This window comes from Neomonachus schauinslandi, chromosome 14, assembly GCF_002201575.2.
Source record: "Neomonachus schauinslandi chromosome 14, ASM220157v2, whole genome shotgun sequence".
NCBI lineage: Eukaryota > Metazoa > Chordata > Mammalia > Carnivora > Phocidae > Neomonachus > Neomonachus schauinslandi.
The window spans coordinates 79,199,953-79,222,049 of record NC_058416.1 but is presented as its reverse complement, the minus strand read 5'-3'; the positions used below and the strand labels follow the sequence as shown (position 1 = coordinate 79,222,049).

The following is a 22,097-nucleotide window of genomic DNA, read 5'->3' as shown; positions in this document are numbered from 1 at the left end:
ACAGTTAAGGTACACAACATTCATCACAAGGATCTTTTGTGCTACCTCTTATGGGCCGGCCACCTCTACCTCCCTCCCCATCCCTAGCCCCTCACAACCACCATTCTGTTTTCATCTCTATAATTTTCTTTTTTTAATTTTCATTTTTATCACAGTTTATTTATGTGTATTTCCTAAAGTATAATTTTAGAAATCTAGCTGCATAGATAACAATGTCACATTCTTCAAGTAAGAAGTAGAAAAATGTGAATAAAGGAAGCAGTAAAGAAAGAAAGGGGAGGGATGGAGGTTAAAAACTTAAGATGTATGGTAAAATTGGCAAGCAAGAAGTAGGTGTTACCGAAATCTGGAACTAAAGCCCGCTATATTAGATTATGATATTTTTTGTTTTTAAGTAGGCTCCATGCATGTAGAGCCCAGTGCAAGGCTTGAACTCAGGACCCTGAACTCAAGACCTGAGCTTAAGTCAAGAATCAGAGGCTTAATCAACTGAGCCACCCAGGCACCTCAATATTTCAAGTTTTTAAGTAGGCTCTACATCCAGCATGGAGTACGAACTCACAACCCTGAGATCAAGAGTCGCTTGCTCTACCCACTGAGCCAGCTGGGTGCCCCTGATATTTCAGGTTTTAAGGGAAATGTGATCTTATGATCTTCCCAGATAACCAAATAGGAGCAACTAAAATCTGAGGTTTTATTTAGCTAAAGATTTTCATGAAGTCTTTAAAGTTGGGAATCTCCAGCCAAGTGCTGCTGGATTGATTTTTTTTTTTTTTTTTTCAAATTTAGAAATATTTATTGGGTATTTGGTTTTTGTTTTTGGGGTTTTTTTGGTTGTTGTTTGTTTTCTTTCTTTCTTATAGCAGACCTAACTCTGAAAACTTGTAACTATTGGCAGGGCTCCTTTTGTTCTTCACTTTTGCCTTTGTCACCTGACTCTGTCTCCAAGGGAAACACATGCCTGCCCAGGACTCAGACACCCTCAGGGGTTTCCTTTTAATTCGCCAGGTTGTCATGGCTGCCTCCTTTAAGGGGGGGGGGGTAACAGGTGGGGGGTGACGCCTGGGTGGCACAGTCGATTAAGCATCCGACTCTTGTTTCGGCTCAGGTCATGATCTCAGGATCATGAGATTGAGCCCCACATTGGGCTCTGCACTCGGTGGGGAGTCTGCTTGAGATTCTCTCTCCCTCTGTCCGTGGGAGGGGCATGTGCTCATGTTCTTGCACTTGCTCATGTGCTCTCTCAAATAAATAAATCTTTTTAAACTTAATGGGGTGACAGAAAAGCAGCCACTCTGGGAGGAAAGATGGGGAGCTAGGTGAAAGAAGAATGGCAGAGCGTCGATAACTATTTGAACTGAGTCCTGGGGACTTGAGGTTCTTTACAATGCTCACTTCATTTTTTTGTGTTTGAGGTTGTCTATAATTAAAAAGTTTACAAGAAGAAAAAAAGCAAGAGCTAGTATTTAATAAGAAAGTCCGAGCCTCTTGAGGGCAGTACATGCAAGAAGCTGACCAGTGAAAATAAAAGCAATGCAGTTTTTTTAAGTGTTGAACTTTAAAAAGTTGGACTACTTCTTCTCATTCAGTTATTCACAGGGCCTACTATGTGTCATGTAATACTCTGGACAGTGCAGCAGAGAACAGAACATAAAACAAAAACAAAAACAAAAAAAACCCTCACTGCTCAGAGCTTACTTTCTATGCACAAAACACCCAGTTAAGTACACCGTGTTCCAGATGGTAGAAAGTGCTATGGAGAAAATACAAGCCCACAGAGGTAATATGGCCAGGGAAGACCTCACAGAGAGGGTGACCTTTGGGCAAAGACCTGAAGGATGGAAGAATGAAGCTGTGCAGGTCTCTGGCAGAGAGGCCTAGAGGTGGAGCACACCTTTTATGCTTGAGGAATAGCAGGGAGGTCAGAGTGCCTAGGATGTGGTAGATGGAATAATGCCCCTTCCCCAAGATGTCCACGTCTTGGTCCTCAGAACCTGTGAATATGTTACCTCTTACGGTAATGGGCCTTTGCAGATGTGAGGAAGTTAAGGATTTTGAGGTGGAGTGGTTATCTTGGGTGATCCAGGTGGGCTCAGTGTAATTACAAAGCTCCTTATGAGAGGGAGGCTGGAGATCAAAGGTAAGTGCTGTGTTACTGGCTTTGAAAATGGAGGAAGCGGCCACAAAGCCGAGGAATGTAAGCCGGCCTCCAGAAGCTGGAAAAGAAAGGAAACAGATTTTTTCTCTGAAGCCTCCAGAAGGAATGTAGCCCTGCCACCTATACTTTGATTTTTAGACTTGTGGTCTCCAGAACCATAAGAGAATACATTTATACTGTTCTTAGTCACCAAGTTTGTGCTAATTTGTTAGAGCATCAATAGGAAACCAATACGGGTGAGGGTATAATGAGAAGATGGGGATAAAAGGAAGAAGAAATAGTTAAAATGTGAAAAGGCACTTAAATCCATTAAAAGAACTTGAACTTTTATTCTGAGAGAGGTCGGAAGCCATTCAAGTGTTTTGAGTAGAGAAGTGACAAGGTCTGACTTAGAGGGATCATTTTGGCTGCTATGTGGAGACTAGAGCAAAGCGGGGGGACAAGGATGCAGTAGGGAGACCAGTGAAAAAGCTACTGAACTAACCCAGACGAGAAGATGGTGGCTTAAAGTGCGTTGAACCAGTAGAAGTGGGTAGAGTCAGGACTGCTGATGGGCTAGGTGTAGGGAGAGAAAGGGGAGTCAACAGGGACTCCAGGGTATTTGGCCTGGACAACTGGGCGGATGAGATTGTTGTTACTGACAAGGGGAAGACTGTGAGATGAGAAAGTTTGGGGGGAAGATCAGTAGTGGGATGTGAGGCTAGAGATATGAATTTGGGAGCTGGCAGCACATCATTGGTATGTATGTATTTTTAAAAGACTTATTTCTGAGGAGAGGAGGAGGAGAGGGGGGGAGAGAGAGAATCTCAAGTAGACTCCTCACTGAGCACGGATCCTGATGTGGGGCTTGATCTCATGATGCTGAGATCATGACCTGAGCTGAAATCAAGAGCCAAGAACTGGACACTTTTTTTTTTTTTTTTAAGATTTTATTTATTTATTTGAGACAGAATGAGAGAGAGAGCACATGAGAAGGGGGGAGGGTCAGAGGGAGAAGCAGGCTCCCTGCCGAGCAGAGAGCCCAATGCGGGACTCGATCCCGGGACTCCAGGATCATGACCTGAGCCGAAGGCAGTCGCCCAACCAACTGAGCCACCCAGGCGCCCAAGAACTGGACACTTCTTAACTGATTGAGCCACCCAGGTGCCCCACCCACATCATTGGTATTTAAAGCCAGGGAACTGGATGAGGTCATTAGGGAAGTGAGTGTAGATGGAGGGGGATTTAGGGATTGAGCCCTGTCATGTGCCAAGATGAAGAGTTGGAGAAGGTGTTCCCTGTGATGTGGGAAGAAACCTGGAACACATGGTCCCCTGGAACCAAGGGATAACCTTTTCAAGGAGGAGAAAATGATCAGAGGTATTAAGTGTCATTGTTAGTCAAATAGGAGGACTGAGAAATGACCGTTGGGTTTAGCAACTTGGAGGTCACTGGTGACCTTGACCAGAATCCATGGCACAGTGAGGGGCGAAAGTGAGCAGGTTCATGAGTGAATGGGGAGAAAGGCAATAAGGAAATTGAGATAAGGAGTGTATGTGGAACTGTCTGTACATGGTATGTCCTCTCCAAATAGACTTGATTTGTGAACATGTAACTAGAACAATGATGTGTTTCCCCCTGTTGTGGGCCTCACTGGTAACCCTAATCCAGGCAGAGTTAATAAAGCTAGTTTTTGAGCCAAGAGCTTTTTTTTTTTTTTTTTTTTTTTTTTAATGCTGCAATTCACAGTGGTGCTATAAAGCAAAATGCTGGAGACACTTTTATTAGCAAATTCTCACAGCTGAGGCTCACTCAGTGGGGCTTTTACTGGGCAGGGCCATTCCAATCCTAATGTATTAAAGACCATTAGACCTCTGGAAAATTCAGGCTTGTAAATTTGCTAGATTTAATATAATGTAAGAAATCAAAACTCTTAGCTTTCCTTTTGGTGAGACTCTTTAAAATTGTGAAAGTTTATCTGGGTCTTGTTTGTTTTGGTTTCTTTTTTTCCCAAGATTAAAAGACATTCTTAGAGCCTGTCACTTTTGTGCCCCTTTAAAAAGAAGGGGAGAGAAAAGGCACCCTCCCTTTACAGTTTGCCAAAGAAGTTGTTGGCACATTTCTGCGTTTAATACCTAATTGTAGGTACAGTCCTGATCCCTTTTTGGAAGTAATTCTCACCTCTAGCTTTTATAAATCCCTCAAAGAGATTGTTTGTTATCCAGGGTTTTAACTTTATCCTGAATATTACTTTCCACAGAATAAGCCCAGTGATCTAGGGGTTAGCAGTGGGAATGGTGCACCGAAACATCAACTTTTTGTTCTCCGTTTTTTTTTTAAAGATTTTATTTATTTGACAGAGAGAGACACAGCAAAAGAGGGAACACAAGCAGGGGGAGTGGGAGAGGGAGAAGCAGGCTTTCCGCGGAGCAGGGAGCCCGATGCGGGGCTCGATCCCAGGACCCTGGGATCATGACCTGAGCCGAAGGCAGACGCGTAACGACTGAGCCACCCAGGCGCCCCTGTTCTCCGTTTTTCATCCCGTAACCCTATTATACAAATTTCAGATCATGTTATTTAAAGTGACTTGGCATTTTCTTTGAAGCTGATAGAAAAATCTGTTTTCTGCTTCGTGTTCTCAAGGTCTCATATATTTGGGACTCCTTGAAAGTCTCACTGAAAAGTGCCTCCATTTTAAAGTGGCTGAGAACTGTATGGTTTAGTAGATCTCATGAAAACTCATCCAGAATGTTTAATTGGGATTTTCTAGTTTGTAGTCACTGAGCCTTGGATTTGGATTTTCTTAAAATGCTGCTGATGATTGAATGGCTCCATCTACTAAAAAGCAGCCTTGTAGCTAATTTTTGAACTCCCAAATTAAAGCTATTGCCCTGTACTTGGGGTAGGGCTTGGGATCCAACCTGTAGCTTCCCCACCCTGAGGGAGAGGTGTCATGCACAAGGTATCTGGCAGGTAGATGAGAATTTCTGGTCTTCGTGTCCAACACATACCTTCATCAGTTCACCAGTAGGCCATATTGATGTTCTCTCAAGTGTCTTCTGCAGAGTACTAGGCTTTTGAGACAGTCCTCGCAAGAAGCGTTCAGGAGCCAAATAAGTTTGGGGAATGCAGCATCTCCTATCCTTCTGAGAGATCTACAACACATGTCCGTCTATAAAAAGCTCTCAGAAGTTCTTCAGCAAATAACCCTGCTTGGTTTTGTTTAAACTAGTGTTCCCCAAACTCATTTGACCATGAAATCCTTTTTTTAAGATAACTTACCCCCTGAGGAGCTGCTGTTCTGAGCATGCTTTGGGAAGTGCCGGTCTATGTAATAATGCCTACCCATTATATGATCTCTTAGCTACTCTTTCATCCAGTTACATTTCATAGTTTTTACAGAATTTTACATTTCATAATTCTTACCAAAAAGCCTTATGGTATCCCAAGATCAGAGTGAGCTGCCCTGGGTTTAGTGAGCACTTTCTGCCCTTGAGACCCCATTAGGGTCTCTGTATGTTAGCCCTTCACTTCTCCTTTAATCCTGAATTCCAGAGGTTTGGTAGGGAGGTACTCTACCCTGGAACTATTTGAGTTGTGGCCTGGCTTCCATCACAGCTGATGTTGGTCTGTCCCTGTCTGCTCTTCATGACTGCCTAGTTCTCAGCCTCACTCTGGCACGGACAGATGGACAGACACCAGTCATGTCCCGGGCAGGCTCAGCTGTGGCCCAAACATGCCAAAAATAAAACTGTGGTGTTCTGTCTAGTCAAAACCGGAGCTCCAGTGTTACTGAGTCGTTATCCCATTCTTTATTGCCTGACCACTTGTGATCAGATGAGGGTTTGTTTCCCTGACGCCCTTATGGCTAAGATGGAGAAGTGTGGGATGACAGTGTGGTTAAGTGGATTTGTAACTGATGCTGTGGCCATGCCTAGGGTGGGCTGCTTAATGGATCCATGTCCGCTGAATGGGGGTGGTGGTGCGGGGAGGACTCTAGTGGTTTGCCATGGGCTCTGTCCTCAGCCCCATCCAGGTTAACTTTTTTTTTTTTTTAATTAAGACGCAAAGGCCCACAGACCGTATTTTGCAGATGACTTCTGTATGGGAAAAGTAGCTAATGCAACAGATGACAGAATTGGGGTTCAAAGATCTAAAATGATGGGGTGGGTGCAGTGAGCTGGGGTTTAAAATGGGACTTAAAATCAGATTAAAAAAAACTAACAGTGAAAGTAAGAAGTGGGGACTTTTTTATTTAATTGCAGTTTGTGTTTTAAAAAACTCTAAAGAATGGGGGCACCGGGGTGGCTCTGTCAGTTTTTTGGCTCAGGTTCTGATCTCACAGTTTCGAGATCAAGCCCTGTGTGGGGCTTAAGATTCTCTCTGCCCATCCTTTCCTCCCTCTCTCTCCTCCCCTCCCCCCTCTTAAAACAACTCTGAAGAATGGTGGAGACCAAATTCAGGTTACCCTTGCGGCAGGGGAGAGGGTACAGACACAGAGATGCACAGGAGTTCAGACTTACTAGTAATATCTTATTAAATGGGGTGACAAGTCCATGCATGTTTGTAATATTTATTTTTGTTCGACTTAAATGTTTAATAAACAGACTCCAAAAGCTTTGGTGGACTATTGGTTTAGTAGCCATGATGGGATCTTTACAACAAATGAAGCAGCAGATTAGTGTCTGATAAAATTCTTCTGTTCATGGCACTTGAGAGCCCACATTTGGGGTGGTGTTTTGTCCTGAGTATCACATTTGAAGAGGTATGCTGTATATGCACAACTGTTAGGTTCAGAGATAAGGGGTATGGGAACTAGTCTAGTCCTAGGACAGTTGGTTGAGGGAAATGGGTGATATTTAGGCCCATGAATTGACTAAGGAGAATTAGGATGGTGTCTTTGGCCTCTTGAGCAGCTGTCAGGTGGAAGAAGGAAGAGCTTTCTTCAGATAGGCAAAATTAGGGCAATGGGTGGAGTCCCTTTCTAACAGCCAGACGGCTTTGTAGTAGATCAGACTGATTTGGAAGGTCCGGTCTCTGCAGAAGCCTCTCACCAACCAGGGCTGCTAGAAGGAGCCCTCCTGTGGTGAGGAGCTACTTCTGGTTGATCTCCAAGACCCCTCTTACTACTTCAGTTTTTCTTTGTTTGTTTTTTTTTTTTTAAGATTTTATTTATTTATTTGACAGAGACACAGCGAGAGAGGGAACACAAGCGGGGAGTGGGAGAGGGAGAAGCAGGCTTCCCGCGGAGCAGGGAGCCCGATATGGGGCTCGATCCCAGGACCCTGGGATCATGACCTGAGCTGAAGGTAGATGCTTAACGACTGAACCAGGCGCCCCGATGATTCACTTTTTTTTTTAAATTTTATTATGTTAGTCACCATACAATACATCATTGGTTTTTGATGTGGTAATCCATGATCCATTGTTTTCGTATAACACCCAGTGCTCCATGCAGTACGTGCCCTCCTTAATACCCATCACCGGGCTAACCAATCCCCCCTCCCCCCCCCCCCCCCAAAACCCTGTTTGTTTCTCAGAATCCATAGTCTCTCATGGTTCATCTCTCCCTCCAATTGCCCCCCGCCCATTTTTCCCTTCCTTCTCCTAATGTCCTCCATGCTATTCCTTATGTTCCACAAATAAGTGAAACCATATGATAATTGACTTTCTCTGCTTGACTTATTTCACTTAGCATAATCTCCTCCAGTCCCATCCATGTTGATGTAAGAGTTGGGTATTCATCCTTTCTGATGGCTGAGTAATATTCCATTGTATATATGGACCACATCTTCTTTATCCATTTCAATGATTCACTTTTTAAGGGTGAGAAAACGACATCCCCAAAGTCATAGAATTTGGTGTCTTGAGGGACATTTCAGGATGTCTGATTCCTCCACCAGTGAGGAGGAAAGAGGTACAGAGAAGTTTAGTGATTTTTGTCATAATACCACAGCTAACTAGTTGAAAGACCAGACAATAGAATCCAAGGTTTTTGTTTTTGTTTCACAAGTGTAACTGTTGTTTTATTGTGTGTGTGTGTTTTTATTTTTATTTTTTTAAGATTTTATTAGAGGGTGCACAAGCGAGTGAGAGAGAGCAAGAGTAGAGGGAGAGGGAGAAGCAGACTCCCCTCTGAGCAGGGAGCCCAACATGGGGCTCAATCCTAGGGCCCTGGGATCATGACCTGAGCTGAAGGCAGAGGTTTAACCAACTGAGCCACCCAGGTGCCCCTATAGCTGGTTTTCTATTATATCATGCTGCTCCTTGGATAATGTAGGTGATCTTGAAGCATGTTCCTAAAAACTTGATCAAATATATATATATATCCCTATCACTTTAGGTCTCCTTGGGGACATCATTATATAAAGGCGCTCCACTTTGAACTCTTCAGTACAGTATAGATTTATTTTGAATATAAAGAATTCCCTTACGTTAATTTTAAATTGTTTGGGTTTCTGCTTTGCATGTGGTTTTTGTCCTTCATCCTGGTACTAGGATACCACCTTGATGTTTGTATGTTCAACTGACCCTGCATTCCTGAGACAAATTGCATGTGGTCGTGACGTGTAACCCTTTTCGTACGTTGCTGGATTCAGTTTTGTGTATATTCATCAGGGATATTGGTTTGTAGTTTTCTTGTGAGGTCTTTGTCTGGTTTGGGTATCAGAAATACTGGTCTCCTAGAATAAGTTGGGATGTGTTCCCTCTTCTATTTTTTTAGAAGAGTTTGTGAATGATTGGTTATTCATTAATCTTCTTAAACATACGGTAGAATTCTTTTAAAATTTCTTTTAATTTAGTTTTAACCATTTTAAAAATTCTTTTTAAACATTTAGAATTCACCAGTGATGTCATCTAGGTCTGGGCTTTGTGCAAAGGTTTGTTTTGTTTTTTTATCACTAATGTAGCCTCTTTACTTATTATAGAGTTATTTAGATTTTGTTTCCTCATAAGTTAACTTCAGTACTTTGTGTCTTTTTCTAAGCATTTGTCCATTTCATCTAGTTTATCTAAGTTGTTGGCATATAATTGTTCATAGTATTCCTTTATAACACTTTTTATTTTTGTGGTTGATAATGATGGCCCCTCTCCTTCTTGATTTTAGTAATTTGAGTCTTTTCCCCCACTCGCACCCTCCTCTTGGGTCAGTCTAGCTGAAGGTTTGTCGATTTTGGTCATCTTTTTAAATAACCAGCTTTTATTTGCTTCGTTTTCTCTTTTTATTTCACTCATTTCTGTTGTAATTTTTCTTCTTGCTTTGGGTTTAGTTTTCTTTTTCTAGTTTAAGTTGGAAGGCTAGGTTGTGGATTTTAGATTTTTTAAAATATAGGAGTTTATAACTGTATACTTCCCTCTAAGTACTGCTTTCACTGGGCCTCATAGGTTTTGTATGTTCCATTTTCATTTTCACTCCTTGAAGAATATTTTCTAGTTTCTTCAACTTCTTTGACCCATTGGTGGTTTAGCCTGCTAACATTTGTTAGTATGTTATTTAATTTCCACACATTTGTGAATTTCCCAAATTTCTTTCTGTTACCAATTTCTGATTTCATTGTGGTCAGAGAACATATTTTGTATAATTTTTTTGGTTCTTTTGAACTTAGATTTTATAGCCTAGTATATGGTCTATCCTGGAGAATCCTCCATTGCACGTGAGAATAATGCTCAAATTACTGAGTAAAATGTTCTATGGATGTCTCTTATGTCTAGTTGGTGTATAGTGTTGTTCAAGTCTTATATTTCTTTGTTGATATTCTACTTTTCTATCCATTACTGAAACTGGGTATTGGAGTCTCCCAGTATTGTTGAATTGTCCATTTCTTCCTTCAGTTTTATCACTTTTTGCTTCTTGTATTTGGGGCCTCTGTTTTTAGGTATACATGTTTACAATTGTTAGGTCTTTGTGATAGATTGGCCCTCATTATAAAAATATCCTTTGTCTCTGGTAACCATTTTTTTTCCTAAAATTTAAGTGATATTAGTATATGCACTCCAGCTCTCTTTCAGATATTGTTTGCATGGTATATTTTTTTCCATCCTTTTAATCTATTTGTGCATGTGAATCTAAAGTATGTATGTCTCACGGGGCACCTGGGTGGTGCATTTGGTTGAGCAGATCTGACTCTTGGTTTTGGTTGGGGTCGTGACAATGAGCTCAGCACTGGGCTCTGGGCTCAGTGCTGAAGTCTGCTTAAGACTCTCTCTGCCTGCCCCCCCCCCCCAGGCTCTTTCACTCTCACTCAAAGTAAATGAACCTTGGGGCACCCCTGGTGGCTTAGTCACTTAAGTGTCTGCCTTCAGCTCAGGTATGATCCCAGGGTCCTGGGATCGAGCCCCACATCAGGCTCCCTGCTTAGCAGGTCCCCGCTTCTCCCTGTGCCCCTCCCCCTGCTTGTGCTCTCTCTTTCAAATAAATAAAAAAATCTTAAAAATAAAGTAAATGAACCTTTAAGAATAGTGTGTATGTCTCAGGGCACCTGGCTGGCTCAGTCAGCATACGACTCTTGATCTCAGAGTCATGAGTTTGAGCCCCATGTTGGGTTTAGAGTTTACCTTAAAAAAAAAAAAAAAAGTGTGTCTCGTAGAAAGCCTATCCTTAGACCATGTTAATTTATACTGCCAATCTCTGTCTTTTGACTGGAGTGCTTAGTCCATTTACATTTAATATAATTAGATAAGCATTTATATCTGCCATTTTGCTATTTTCTCTGTCTTAGGTCTTTTTTCTTTATTACTGCCTCCTTTTGTGTTTAAATAGATCTTTTTCCAGCACACTATTTTAATTCCTTTGTTTCTTTTAGTATACTTTTTGAAGTTCTTAATGATTGCACAGGGATCACAACTGACATCTTAAAATAATCTAGTTTGTATTAATGCCAAACTAATTTTAATAGTATACCAAAACTGCTGCACTAGAACTTCCCTCTCCCTTCTTTGTACTATTTCATACAAATTATGGCTATTGTTATAAACCTATCAACTCAATTTTATACTTTAGGCAGTTTTTTTAATCAGAAGAAAAATGTTGTGAGCAAACATACATTTATGCTGTCACTTATATTTACCCTTGTAATGACCTTTACTGATTTATTTTATTTATGTGGATTGAGTTACTGTCTAGTGTCCTTGTATTTCAGCCTAAAGGACTTCCTTTAGTATTTCTTATAGGTCAAGTCTACTAGTGATGAATTATATTTGTTTATCTTGGAATAATTTAATTTCTCTTATTTTTGAAGGATAGTTTTGCTAGGTATAGAGTTACTGGTTGGCGATCTCTTCCTTTAGCACTTTGAATGTGCCAGCCTACTGCTTTCTGACCTCCCTGGTTTCTTTTTTTTTCTTTTAAGATTTTATTTATTTGAGAGAGAGAGAGAGAGAGAGAGAGCATGGGGGGGGAGGGTCAGAGGGAGAAGCAGACTCCCCACCGAGCAGGGAGCCTGATGTGGGACTTGATCCCGGGACTCCAGGATCATGACCTGAGCCGAAGGCAGTCGCTTAACCAACTGAGCCACCCAGGCACCCTGACCTCCCTGGTTTCTTTCTTATTTTTTTTTTTTTTTTTAAAGATTTTATTTATTTATTTGACAGACCGTGAGAGCAGGAACACAAGCAGGGGGAGTGGGAGAGGGAGAAGCAGGCTTCCTGCTGAGCAGGGAGCCTGATGTTGGACTCGATCCCAGGACCCCAGGATCATGACCTGAGCTGAAGGCAGACGCCTAATGACTGAGCCACCCAGGCACCCTGGTTTCTGATGAGAAGTACACACAATGAGTTTTTTTCTTTTGCTGCTTTCATGATTCTATCCTCGGTTTCAACAGTTTAGGATATGTCTAGGTGGGAATCTCTTTGAGTTTATCCTTCATGGAGTTTGGTGAACTGCTGAAGTGTGCAGATCAATGTTTTTCATCGTATTTGGTAAGCTTTTAGCCATTATTTCTTTAGATATTCCTTCTACCTCTTTCTCGCTCTCCTTCTCTATGGGACTCCCATAATGCCTATGTTGGTCCACACAGATGGTATTCCATAGGCCTCTGAGGCTCTGTTAATTTTGTTCATTTTGGGGAAGAGGGGTTTCTGTCGTTGTGGTTTTCCTTTTTTTTTTTTTTTTTTCCTTAGACTGGATAATCTTAACCTTAAGTTTGCTGATTCTAATGCTAGCTCAGATCTGAATTTTTTGTTTATTACTCTACTTTTCAACTTTAAAGATTTTATTTATTTGTCAGAGAGAAATTGAGCACACAGCAGGGGGAGCAGTAGGCAGAGGGAGAAGCAGGCTCCGTGCTTAGCAAGGAGCCCCCTAGGGACTCAATCCCAGGACCCTGGGATCATGACCTGAGCCAAAGGCAGATGCTTAACTGACTGAGCCACCCAGGCATCCCTCTACTCTTCAACTTTAAAACTTCTATTTTAAAAAAAAAAAAAAATTTTCTCTCTCAATATTTTGTACTTAATGAAACATAGTGCTCATAACTTTATTTTCCTAAACATGCTTTCCTTTAGTATTTTGAACTTATGTATAATAGCTGATCTAAAGTCTTTGTTTACTAAATCCAAAGTCTGGACTTCTTCAAGGACAGTTTCTGTTGGCCACTTTTTCTTCTTGTATATGGTTCATATTTTACTGTTTCTTTGCATGTCTCAATATTTCTTGTTAAAAATTGGACTTTTAAAATAATGGGCAGCTCTGGAAATCAGATTCTCTCCCTTCAGGAGGGTTAGTTTGTTGTTGTTTTTGTTGTTGCTGCTGTTTATTAGTGACTTTTTGGGGCTGATTCTCTCTCTAGTTGGTGTTTGTCATTTGTGACCACTGAATTCTCTGCTCATTTAGCTTAATGGTTAGCTAGTGATTGGAAAGATTTCCTTAAATATGTTGAAGCCATAAATCTCCCAAGTTTTGCTGAGGTGCTGTCTGTATGTTGGGGCATGTTTTCAGTACGCCAACAGTTCACAACTCTGTTTTAGCCTTCATTTTGTGCTTGTGTAAAGCTTCAGGGTTAGCCAGAGTGAGAGATCAGGGCCTTTTCAGGTCTTGGCATACACACAGTCTTACACATGTACATGGCATTCTTTTTTTTATATAAAGATTTTATTTATTTGACAGAGACACAGTGAGAGGGAACACAAGCAGGGGGAGTGGGAAAGGGAGAAGCAGGCTTCCCGCAGAGCAGGGAGCCCGATGCGGGGCTCGATCCCAGGACCCTGGGATCATGACCTGAGCCAAAGGCAGACGCCTAACGACTGAGCCACCCAGGCGCCCCTGTACATGGCATTCTTGAGTCCCAGAAATACATTGGAACCTCTCAAAGCCCCTTATGGACATCCCATTCCCCAGGTTTTCCTTTTAAGCTTTTGGTCAGCTCTTCTTAGCCCCAGTTGGTATTGTTACCTCAGGCAGCCACAATGTTAAACAGTTCTCCCTTATTGTTTCAGACAAATGCCCTGGAGATAAGACAGAGGAAGCTTTGAGTCAGGTCAGATAAAGACAAGCCTCTAGAACAGGCCTTTCCAGCAAGCTGTCAGACAGGTCAAATGGTGACAGTTCTCTGGGGATGGCACATGTGCGGACCTGTAAAGCCATCTGGCCCTTCTGGTGACTGTTATACTGCTGGTTTTTACAGCTACCATAGTTGCAAGACTGTTGGTTTTCAAGGCTAGCAAGGAGTTACCTATAGTCCTGGAGGAGGAGGAGGATGGAATTAGTGCAAGTTAAAACAACATGAAGGTGGTTGTTCTTACCAAGACTCAGCCGTTTTTCTTGAATAAATGCTCCTCAGAACGTTGAAAGGCTTTACTTAACTGCCAGAGTTCTGAGAAAGTTGATTTTTGACAATTTTTGTTGCTTGTATGTAGGAGCAGATTTTTGGAGATCTTTACTCTGCCATCCTGAAAGTTAACTACCTATCCGTACTTATTCAAATGAGGAACCCTGGTGTAATGAGAGTCTGCGGTGCACATGCTGTGTGCACTCTTGCCTACTTTGCCTCCTGTTCCCTTTCCTTGTCTGTATTCAGTGTCTTGAGGTTGCCCAAGGGAGTGTTAAGGAGCACAGGTTACTGTAAACCAGTGGTCACGACTTTCACTTTATTAGGAATGAGTCTTGACCTTTAGTTGGGCAGCAAGTATTGAACACTTAATGCCACATTACCAGAATGTGCTGCAGACCCAAGATCATGTTGATCTGCTGGATCATTTTCTCCTCTTGCCAAAGTTGCTCTCTAGCCAACTTTGTTCGTTGTCCTGTGAGGAAGTAAATCCATCATCTCTCTAAGTTAGGCTTGGAGGACAAAATACTAATAGTGAAAGTGGCCATTTCCTCTGCATACTGTTGGGATTTGAAATTCTGTCCAGACAACATTAATTTCTCTATATCAGATTTACAGTCCTGGTGAACAGCTTTAGTTTTCTGTTAATTTTTTTTAAATGTATACATACAAAGTCAAAGTTTTTGTATGTGATATAAATTCAAATTTCTCATATGACCAGAAGTGTTGAGTTATGGATATTTATTTTGTTACAGGCTTTTATTTCAGAGACCATCAGTCTCCAGTTGTATAAGAATACAAGTGCCTGTTGGTAAAGAGTAAAGCGATTCTGGTCTGAAAAGCTGTGTATGATTGTGCAGCTATGTTGCAGTTTGCATTTTTTTGCCTTTTATGTATTTGTGTATTTTTTCTTACATGTTCTATAATAATTTAACCAAGTCATCTGAGATGTGATATGAAATGGTAGAACAACAGTTTTGAAATCTTGAAAAATCAAACTGGAAACATTTGCTTGTATTTTTTTTTCGCCTCAGAGTGTTTTGTTAATGAGACATTTTATACTGCCATAAACTCAGGGCAATAATAAAGGTGTTGATTGATTTTTGGATGACAAGGGGCTTCTCTAATTGTCGGATTTGACATTTGTGTCACTTCTGTTTTAGGTGAGCAAGACGTGGAAGGTGATTGCAGAAGACGAAGTGCTCTGGTACAGGCTGTGCCAGCAGGAAGGGCACCTTCCCGAGAGCAGCATCTCTGATTATTCTTGCTGGAAGCTCATCTTCCAAGAGTGCCGAGCCAAGGAACACATGTTAAGAACCAACTGGAAGGTAGGCAGTGGCCAATGTCATTACCTGTAGAAGAATAGCCTACAGGGACACAGGAATCCAGGCCCTGGCTTAAATCCGGACTCCCTCCAATTACAGCCTGAGGTTAACTGCCAAAAGCAAAGGGAGGAGTGTGGTGAGAGTCCTGTCAGCTGCTGGCGATTCGTTGCCCATTTTGTTCGCCGTTAGAGTATCTGCCCCCATTTTCAACCACACTGCTTGGGAGCATCCTATTCTCTAGGAGAGGAGGGGTAAGATTGGGGTGTCCATCACCTCCCCACTGATGGTTAGGATTTGGAGTAGTGCTCTGTGCAGCCTCCTTTCATTTTGGCCAACGCTGATGGACCAAGAAAGCAAAAGCACCACCTGGATACCAAAGAGGAGCTGAAAATGCTATTTCCAGTAACCATATAAGAGGGAGATTTTAAATGTCTCTAAGTACTGTCTTCTCTCCCCTCACATAACCCACTGGCTTGCTTCCATAGCATTTATCACTTCAAAATCTCTACAGAAATATTAGATCACAGCTAAGAATTTGCACAGTGGAGTGTTTCTGTAGGAAATAACTGTCAAGAACAGCATTACATAAAGCTGTTTTGAGGCATGACGAGACAGCGGCAGTGGTGGTGCCTCTTCCCACCTGGGGGCTAGTTAGTCCCTTGTATGGATAGGGTAGACCTGTACATACTCTCTCCACTCCTGTAAAGGTTAATCCTAATAGACTTTGAGATCAACAAGCTTTTGTTCATTACTGATGGTGACAGATTGCCTATGTGCCTGTCCTTCCCCGGTCACCTCATAACTTGATTAGTGACGGATACTCTCGATCTGGGCAGACTCACACACTTTCTAGCAGAGTTAGAAAGGATGGCTATGCTAGTTCTCCTTGGAAGGGTAGTTCTCAACCAGGGGCGATTTTGCCTCCCAGGGGACATTTGACACATCTGAAGACCTTTGTGGTTGTCCCAACTGGGGGTAGGTAGAGAATGCTACTGGCATCTACTAGGTAGAGGTTAGGGAAGCTGCTCAATATCCTGCCACACACAGGACAGTCCTCACCAAAAAGAATTATCCGGCCCCAAACGTCACTGGTGCTGGGGTTGAGAAACCCTGAATTCAAGAAACACTGCTCTTATTTAGACCATTACGCCACCACCACCAAATAAGAAGCACCCGGGCCCCACAGCTGTGTGCTCACCAGGTAATAAGCTCCTGCGGAGGCCCCCAGCCCTCTTGTGCTCCTTTGGGCCTGCATGAGGGACGTCAGTGAGAGGCAGCCATGAAGGTTCGACGGCGCTACTTAGACAAGCTGGGTCTGGCCCTGCAGGAGGGGCTGGAATTAAAGGAGAGCTGGCCAGTTGGGCAATAACTGGGGCCTTTGCATCCAGAAAGGAGGGATGCTTTCGACTTGTGCGCCTGGGAGCTAGAGTGTCAGTGAACACTGGCTCGAATTCGGAGATGTCAGACCCTGAGAGCACACAGCGGCTAAGTTTCTGTTTCCTCTTCGGTGATAAAGCCACGGAGGGAGGCAGCTCCATCCTCCTCATCCGGCTGGAGGTGGCAGCAGTGGAGGTGTTCAGAGACCCACCTGCAAGCATCTGGCCCTTCATAACTGTTTGGGGGTTCCATACAGTTGAACAAAGTGGCTAGTTGTTTTTTCTCTAACAAGCACAAAGCCGTTTGTTTGATAAGCACTCGATAAGTGGTTGTCGATTCAGTGAACTGGAGTCAGGCTCTCTGGAGCGTCTCAGCCCATTTCCTGGCCCTGTTAGCAGTGAGGACTACCCAAGTGAAGTGTGAAATGATGCGTCATGCACTAACTGAAATGATGGAATTCTTACTGTGATTCTAGGAAGAAAGCCCTATCAAAGCGTGAAAAGTAGTGTTCGAGCAAGTTGCCTTCCCTTCGGATGCCCCCGTTTTCTGCTTAGTGTGGCTGACAGTAGCCTGCTCGTCAGGTTGTGGTGAGGGTGACGAACGCGCCTCCTGCACAGCACGGCCCACGTCCAGCGTAATGAGCTTTGTACAAATGATTCCAAAATCACAAAGCGCCACATAGTGGAAGACACATCTGTCCCTTGTGTGTCTCCACCTGGTCCCCTCAGGAGCGGCACTTGTCATGGCTTTTAGGGTTCCCTTCAAAAGTACCGTTTCTGGGGTGCCTGCGTGGCTCAGCCGGTTAAACGTCTGCTCAGTGGGGAGCGTGCTTCTTCCTCTGCCTCTCCCCCAGCTTGTGTTGTCTGTCTCTCTCAAAAAATAATCTAAAAAAAATTACTGTTTCCATGAACCTCTGACCTTGCAGTCATCTTTGTTTCCCCATCCTGATTTTTATCTTTGTATGTCCTTGCTCCTTTTATCCTCCGAGTATTCATAAGGGTTGTTGATGGGTAAAATATCATTAAATACCTCTGTCCTCTGAACTGTCTAAATACATTTGATGCATTTCTTCAGGTACTTGCCACTGCCAACCTACTGTGGATCGTAGTTGTCTGCTCACACATTGCCTTTATATCCTGTAACCCCCTCAAGCCCAGGAGCAGTGATTCCCATGTCCCATGCCCCCCAGCCCCCTTCAGTGCTTTTCCTGTGTGTGGTAGCTCGTAAATGCTAACACCGGATCGTATTAGTTGTCCTCTTTGTCCTTTGGAATGCCCCAGCCACTTGGAGCACAATTGTGCGGTAGGAAATGGCCATGGAACGTGGCTGGAAGTGAAATGCTGGCTTCCGCTGAGCACAAGAACGGTGTAAACTGCGTTCCCTTTTCCTTATGCAGAATCGCAAAGGCGCCGTGAGTGAACTGGAACACATCCCTGATGCGGTTTTGTGCGACGTGCACTCCCATGATGGCGTTGTTGTTGCTGGGTAAGCAAACGCAGTTTTTTACTTGATGATTAACTCTTCATCTTAAGGTCTTTCCTTTCTCATGTGCCACCCTCAGAGTCCCAGTCCCTGAGAGCTCGTACCTTCCCACGATAGCCCAGGTTTGAGATGGAAAAATCTCCATGATTCTGTTAAGTATTCAAGAGTCTGAAGTTAGTGGTGAGAAGCGAATGGTGTAGAGCGTAGAGCTGTAATCCATTTGTCTCAATATGTCTTTCCTAGCTTTTAAATCACTCTTGTGGCATGTTAGGTTAGAGCTTCATTAAGGCAAACAGTCTGTGTTTTATGAAGACATAAAAAAGTCAAGCAAGAATAATACGTGTTGGCACAAACAGAGCCTGTTCTTACTCTCTCATTCTGAAGCCGTTATTATGAGAAAGGGCCGTGGCCACATATAATCTTCCTTCCCCCACCACACGGTACCTATTTGCTGCTTACCTTGTCCTGAAATAGGCTTTTTAGTTGTCTTCATCACCAAGAAATTTAGTTTTAGCTTCTGTAAATTCCTGTGGCTTCTGTTCCGAAAACTCCTTTCATCAATTCTTCTGATTTTACTAACATGGATGCAAATACAGTTTGTGTATTTCTTTAATGTACAGTGAGAAGACCCGTTTCATCTTTGGATTGAGAAGCGGTCTTGAACTACAGTCTCACTGTATACTTTTAATGCCCTAAGTAGAGACCAGGACACTTAAAACCCTGAGTCTGGATTGGCTTTGGGGTGAGCCCCCCCCCCCCCCAGGAGAGGTTCCTACCTGGAGGAAACCAAAAACAAATCTTGGCCTGAAGAGCTTGGTAGTAGGTGAGTCTTTTTCTTTAAAGAAGACTCTTTGCTTAAGAAACATTCTTTAAAGGGCACCGTTGGAGTTAAAACTCCAAACAGATTATTTTAATGTTTTGTGATCTACAATGCCTAGAAAAAGTATTTTTGCTTTAAACTAGATATGCCCAGAAAGAACACTTCCTTAGCTTTTGTTTTGCTGGCCACAATTCAGAGGTTAATGCCCTTCTTGGGAGTGCTATAGAACCACTGTTTTTAGAAAGATGAATGAACCTGAAATCTGGAATTCTGTTCATTCAGTTATCAGTGCGGCTTTAGGCTTTTGCCTCTCATTGCTAAAATGTGGGTCTAAGAGCTCATGCTACATAAAGTCCTTTCTGCCTACAAATTCTAAGACTCCGTGGTAACTCGGAAAGGACTTCTGTCCTTCTTGCTTAAAGAGGTCTCCCGGTGTGTCAGGAGGCCTTTGAGGACAGACTGTTGAGATTGGACTGAGAGTCATAAAGGAAATTAGAGATAAAGGAGACTTTAATCTCCAAAGCCAAGTATGAATTTATCTGGACACGCACCTCACAAAGGCAGGCTGGCCACGAGTCCAGATGCCAGCCCTTCTTTTCCTGCCTCCCCCCATTCCCCTGAGATCTGCTCAACATTACAGATTATGCCAGCACAACGCAAAGCGATGGCAGAGTCTCGTGGATCGATAAGATGAAACGTGATCTGTGGGTCAGAGAGGCTCCTCCCGGCTCCTCTTTCTAAGAGAACCTTATGTTTATGGCCTAGCATCAGGTACTTCAATCTTGCTTGTGTGTAGAGCATCTTGTGTTTATCATTAAAATTTTATCTGGTGGTTACGATGCTTGTTTTCTGGGTCAGATCTCGAATCCCTTTTCATTTGAGACCGTGGTGTTTGTGGTTACCTCATTCCCAATCAATGCTGTATTCACCCGGCTTTCTGCAGCTATGTATCTCCAAGGAGCCACTTACAGAGACACTGGCCACTTCACCATCTCTTGCCCATCTACTTAGCCTGTGTTTCTCAAATTTTCCTTCATTTCCTTTTTCTCCCTTTAAAAATGGGCAGAATTTGTTCAGGGGCTTCAGTTTTATTTGCCTAGAACTAAACTGTGTAACATCTTTGCATTGAAAGCGATTAGGTTTACTTATAACTGACAGCAAAGGCTATTGCAGAATCTCTTGCTTCTTCCCATCTTCTCATGCCTTTGTGTAAAAAGTTCCTGGTTTGGAGTCGCCTAGAGTAATTTATTACAATTAGCCTCACAGCTGACCCCGGCTTGGGTCTTCCTTACTTTTCTTCTCACTCAAACCAGACTAACCTTCAAATACTCATTCACTCAAGCTCACCCAAGACCCAGAGTACTCATCAATTGAGCAGGACCTGGATGAAGCCTCTTACCCCAGGCTTGTGTTCCGGTGGAGGAAGCAGATATTTTTGTCAGAACTTTTGATCTCTTGCTCTTTTTCCCATGAGTCTTTGTTTCCCTTATGGTCTCATGGATGGTAACTTCCAGTTACCTTTTCCTTATGTTCCAAGCTCTTTGAAATTTGTTTCCAACCTAACTTTCTCCTGATTACTCTCCTCCGGGTAACTTTGGCTTTTCCCACAGTTCCTGATTGCCTCTGGCCACATCTTTCTCTCTCGCTCTCTTTTTTAATCGAGACCTAATTCATATACGATAAAATGTACTGTTTTAAACTATCAAAGTCAGTAATTTCTAGTATATTCACAAGGCTGTGTAAGTACTACTGTCTAATCCCAGAACATTATCATCACCCCAAAAAGAAACCCAGTCCTCTTTTAAGGTCCAACTCCAGTCTTGTCTCCTCCCAGGGTGTCTAGTCCCCTGGCCTGTTAACCCCCACCCCAGCATCTGCCTGCTTCCTAACTCCTGGAGGAGTGACTGCGGCTTATAGTGTAGCTTTGCCGTAATTAACATTTTTGTTTTCTGTTGTGGCTTTACTTTGAAATAATTCACAGCCATGTATTTACGGTGCAGTTAATTTGTAAGCATCTTTTTTTTTTTTTCTTAAAGCTAGAGGTGGTATATAATATGAAGCGCCCCACAATGCTTGTACATTGTTTTGTCTGAAAGAAGCATTACAATTTAATATGCAGAACCCCCTCCCACCTGGATACTGTGTGTTACATGGAAACCAGGAGAAATCCCTAATGTGTCTGGTCCTTGATTTCTTAGTCCTTTCCACATAGAATCATGTCATCTTCAACCTGGAAGGAACCGTAGAGGTAAACTGTTCCAAAACCCTCCTTTTGCACGGCTGCCTGAGGCTCGGAGGTCTGGCAAGCCGGGAGGGGCACGCGTGCACTGCACCACTCCACCGTTCTTGTGCAGTGTCCGCATGGAGGGCCAGGCGGTAGGGCTGCCTTCCTAGGCCCCCGTTTGCTGCTCCAACGGCTCATCTCTGACAGTTTCGTTTTGGGTTTTCTTTTGTGGCATACACCATTCTTTTCTGTTAAAAATGAAGAAGTGGTAGTAAAACCTTGGTCTTGCAAAACCGTTAGAAAGCAGAGAAGAGAAAAAGTCCCTTAAATCCCAGCATGCTAACACGGATCTTGTTACGGTTTTTGTGTACATAAGTTATTTTTCGTTGTTTTTTTATGCACATTTTTACATAGTCCTAACCTACCTTTTATTTTGGCCTTTATTCCTCACTAAACTGGTGAGTTTTTTTTTTTGGTGGTGTTACATGATTTTCATTTTCTTTGATTTGTTACAAAACTCCTACGATATAATTGTATCCTAATTTCCTGTGTTTTATTATTATATAATGTGAATATTTTACATAGAGGTTTACAGATTTTTCCCTTTTTCAGTACTGTCAATCTTCTTTAAAAATTATAAAACACATGCTTATTGGGGTGCCTGGGTGCCCCAGTCAGTTAAGCATCTGCCTTCAGCTCAGGTCATGATCTCAGGGTCCTGGGATGGAGCTTCTCCCTCTCCCTCTGCCTCTCCGCCTGCTCATGCGCCCTCTCTCGCTCTCTCATAAATTCAAAAAAATATTTAAAAATCACATGCTAACTATAGAAACCTTAAATTGCATATAAATGTGTAGAATAAAGAGTCCTACGTCTTTCTTTATCCCCCAGTGTGATTATTTTTCTAGGCTAGAGTCCCATTACTGGATTTGGGGGAATGAATTTTCATATTTTCCAAATTAAGAAATTA

The 22,097-nt window shown here is 42.7% G+C and overlaps 1 protein-coding gene across 2 annotated transcripts in view; it reads left to right on the top strand.

Annotated features, from left to right (window-relative positions):
- FBXW8 (F-box and WD repeat domain containing 8) overlaps positions 1-22,097 on the top strand; it is a 119,146-nt gene that overhangs the window by 19,994 nt on the left and 77,055 nt on the right. For both annotated transcript variants that reach the window (XM_044920889.1, XM_021698518.2), the window contains exons 3-4: positions 15,066-15,230; positions 18,001-18,089. In XM_044920889.1, coding sequence (XP_044776824.1) covers positions 15,066-15,230; positions 18,001-18,089 — 254 coding nt within the window. The remainder of the gene's footprint in view (positions 1-15,065; positions 15,231-18,000; positions 18,090-22,097) is intronic.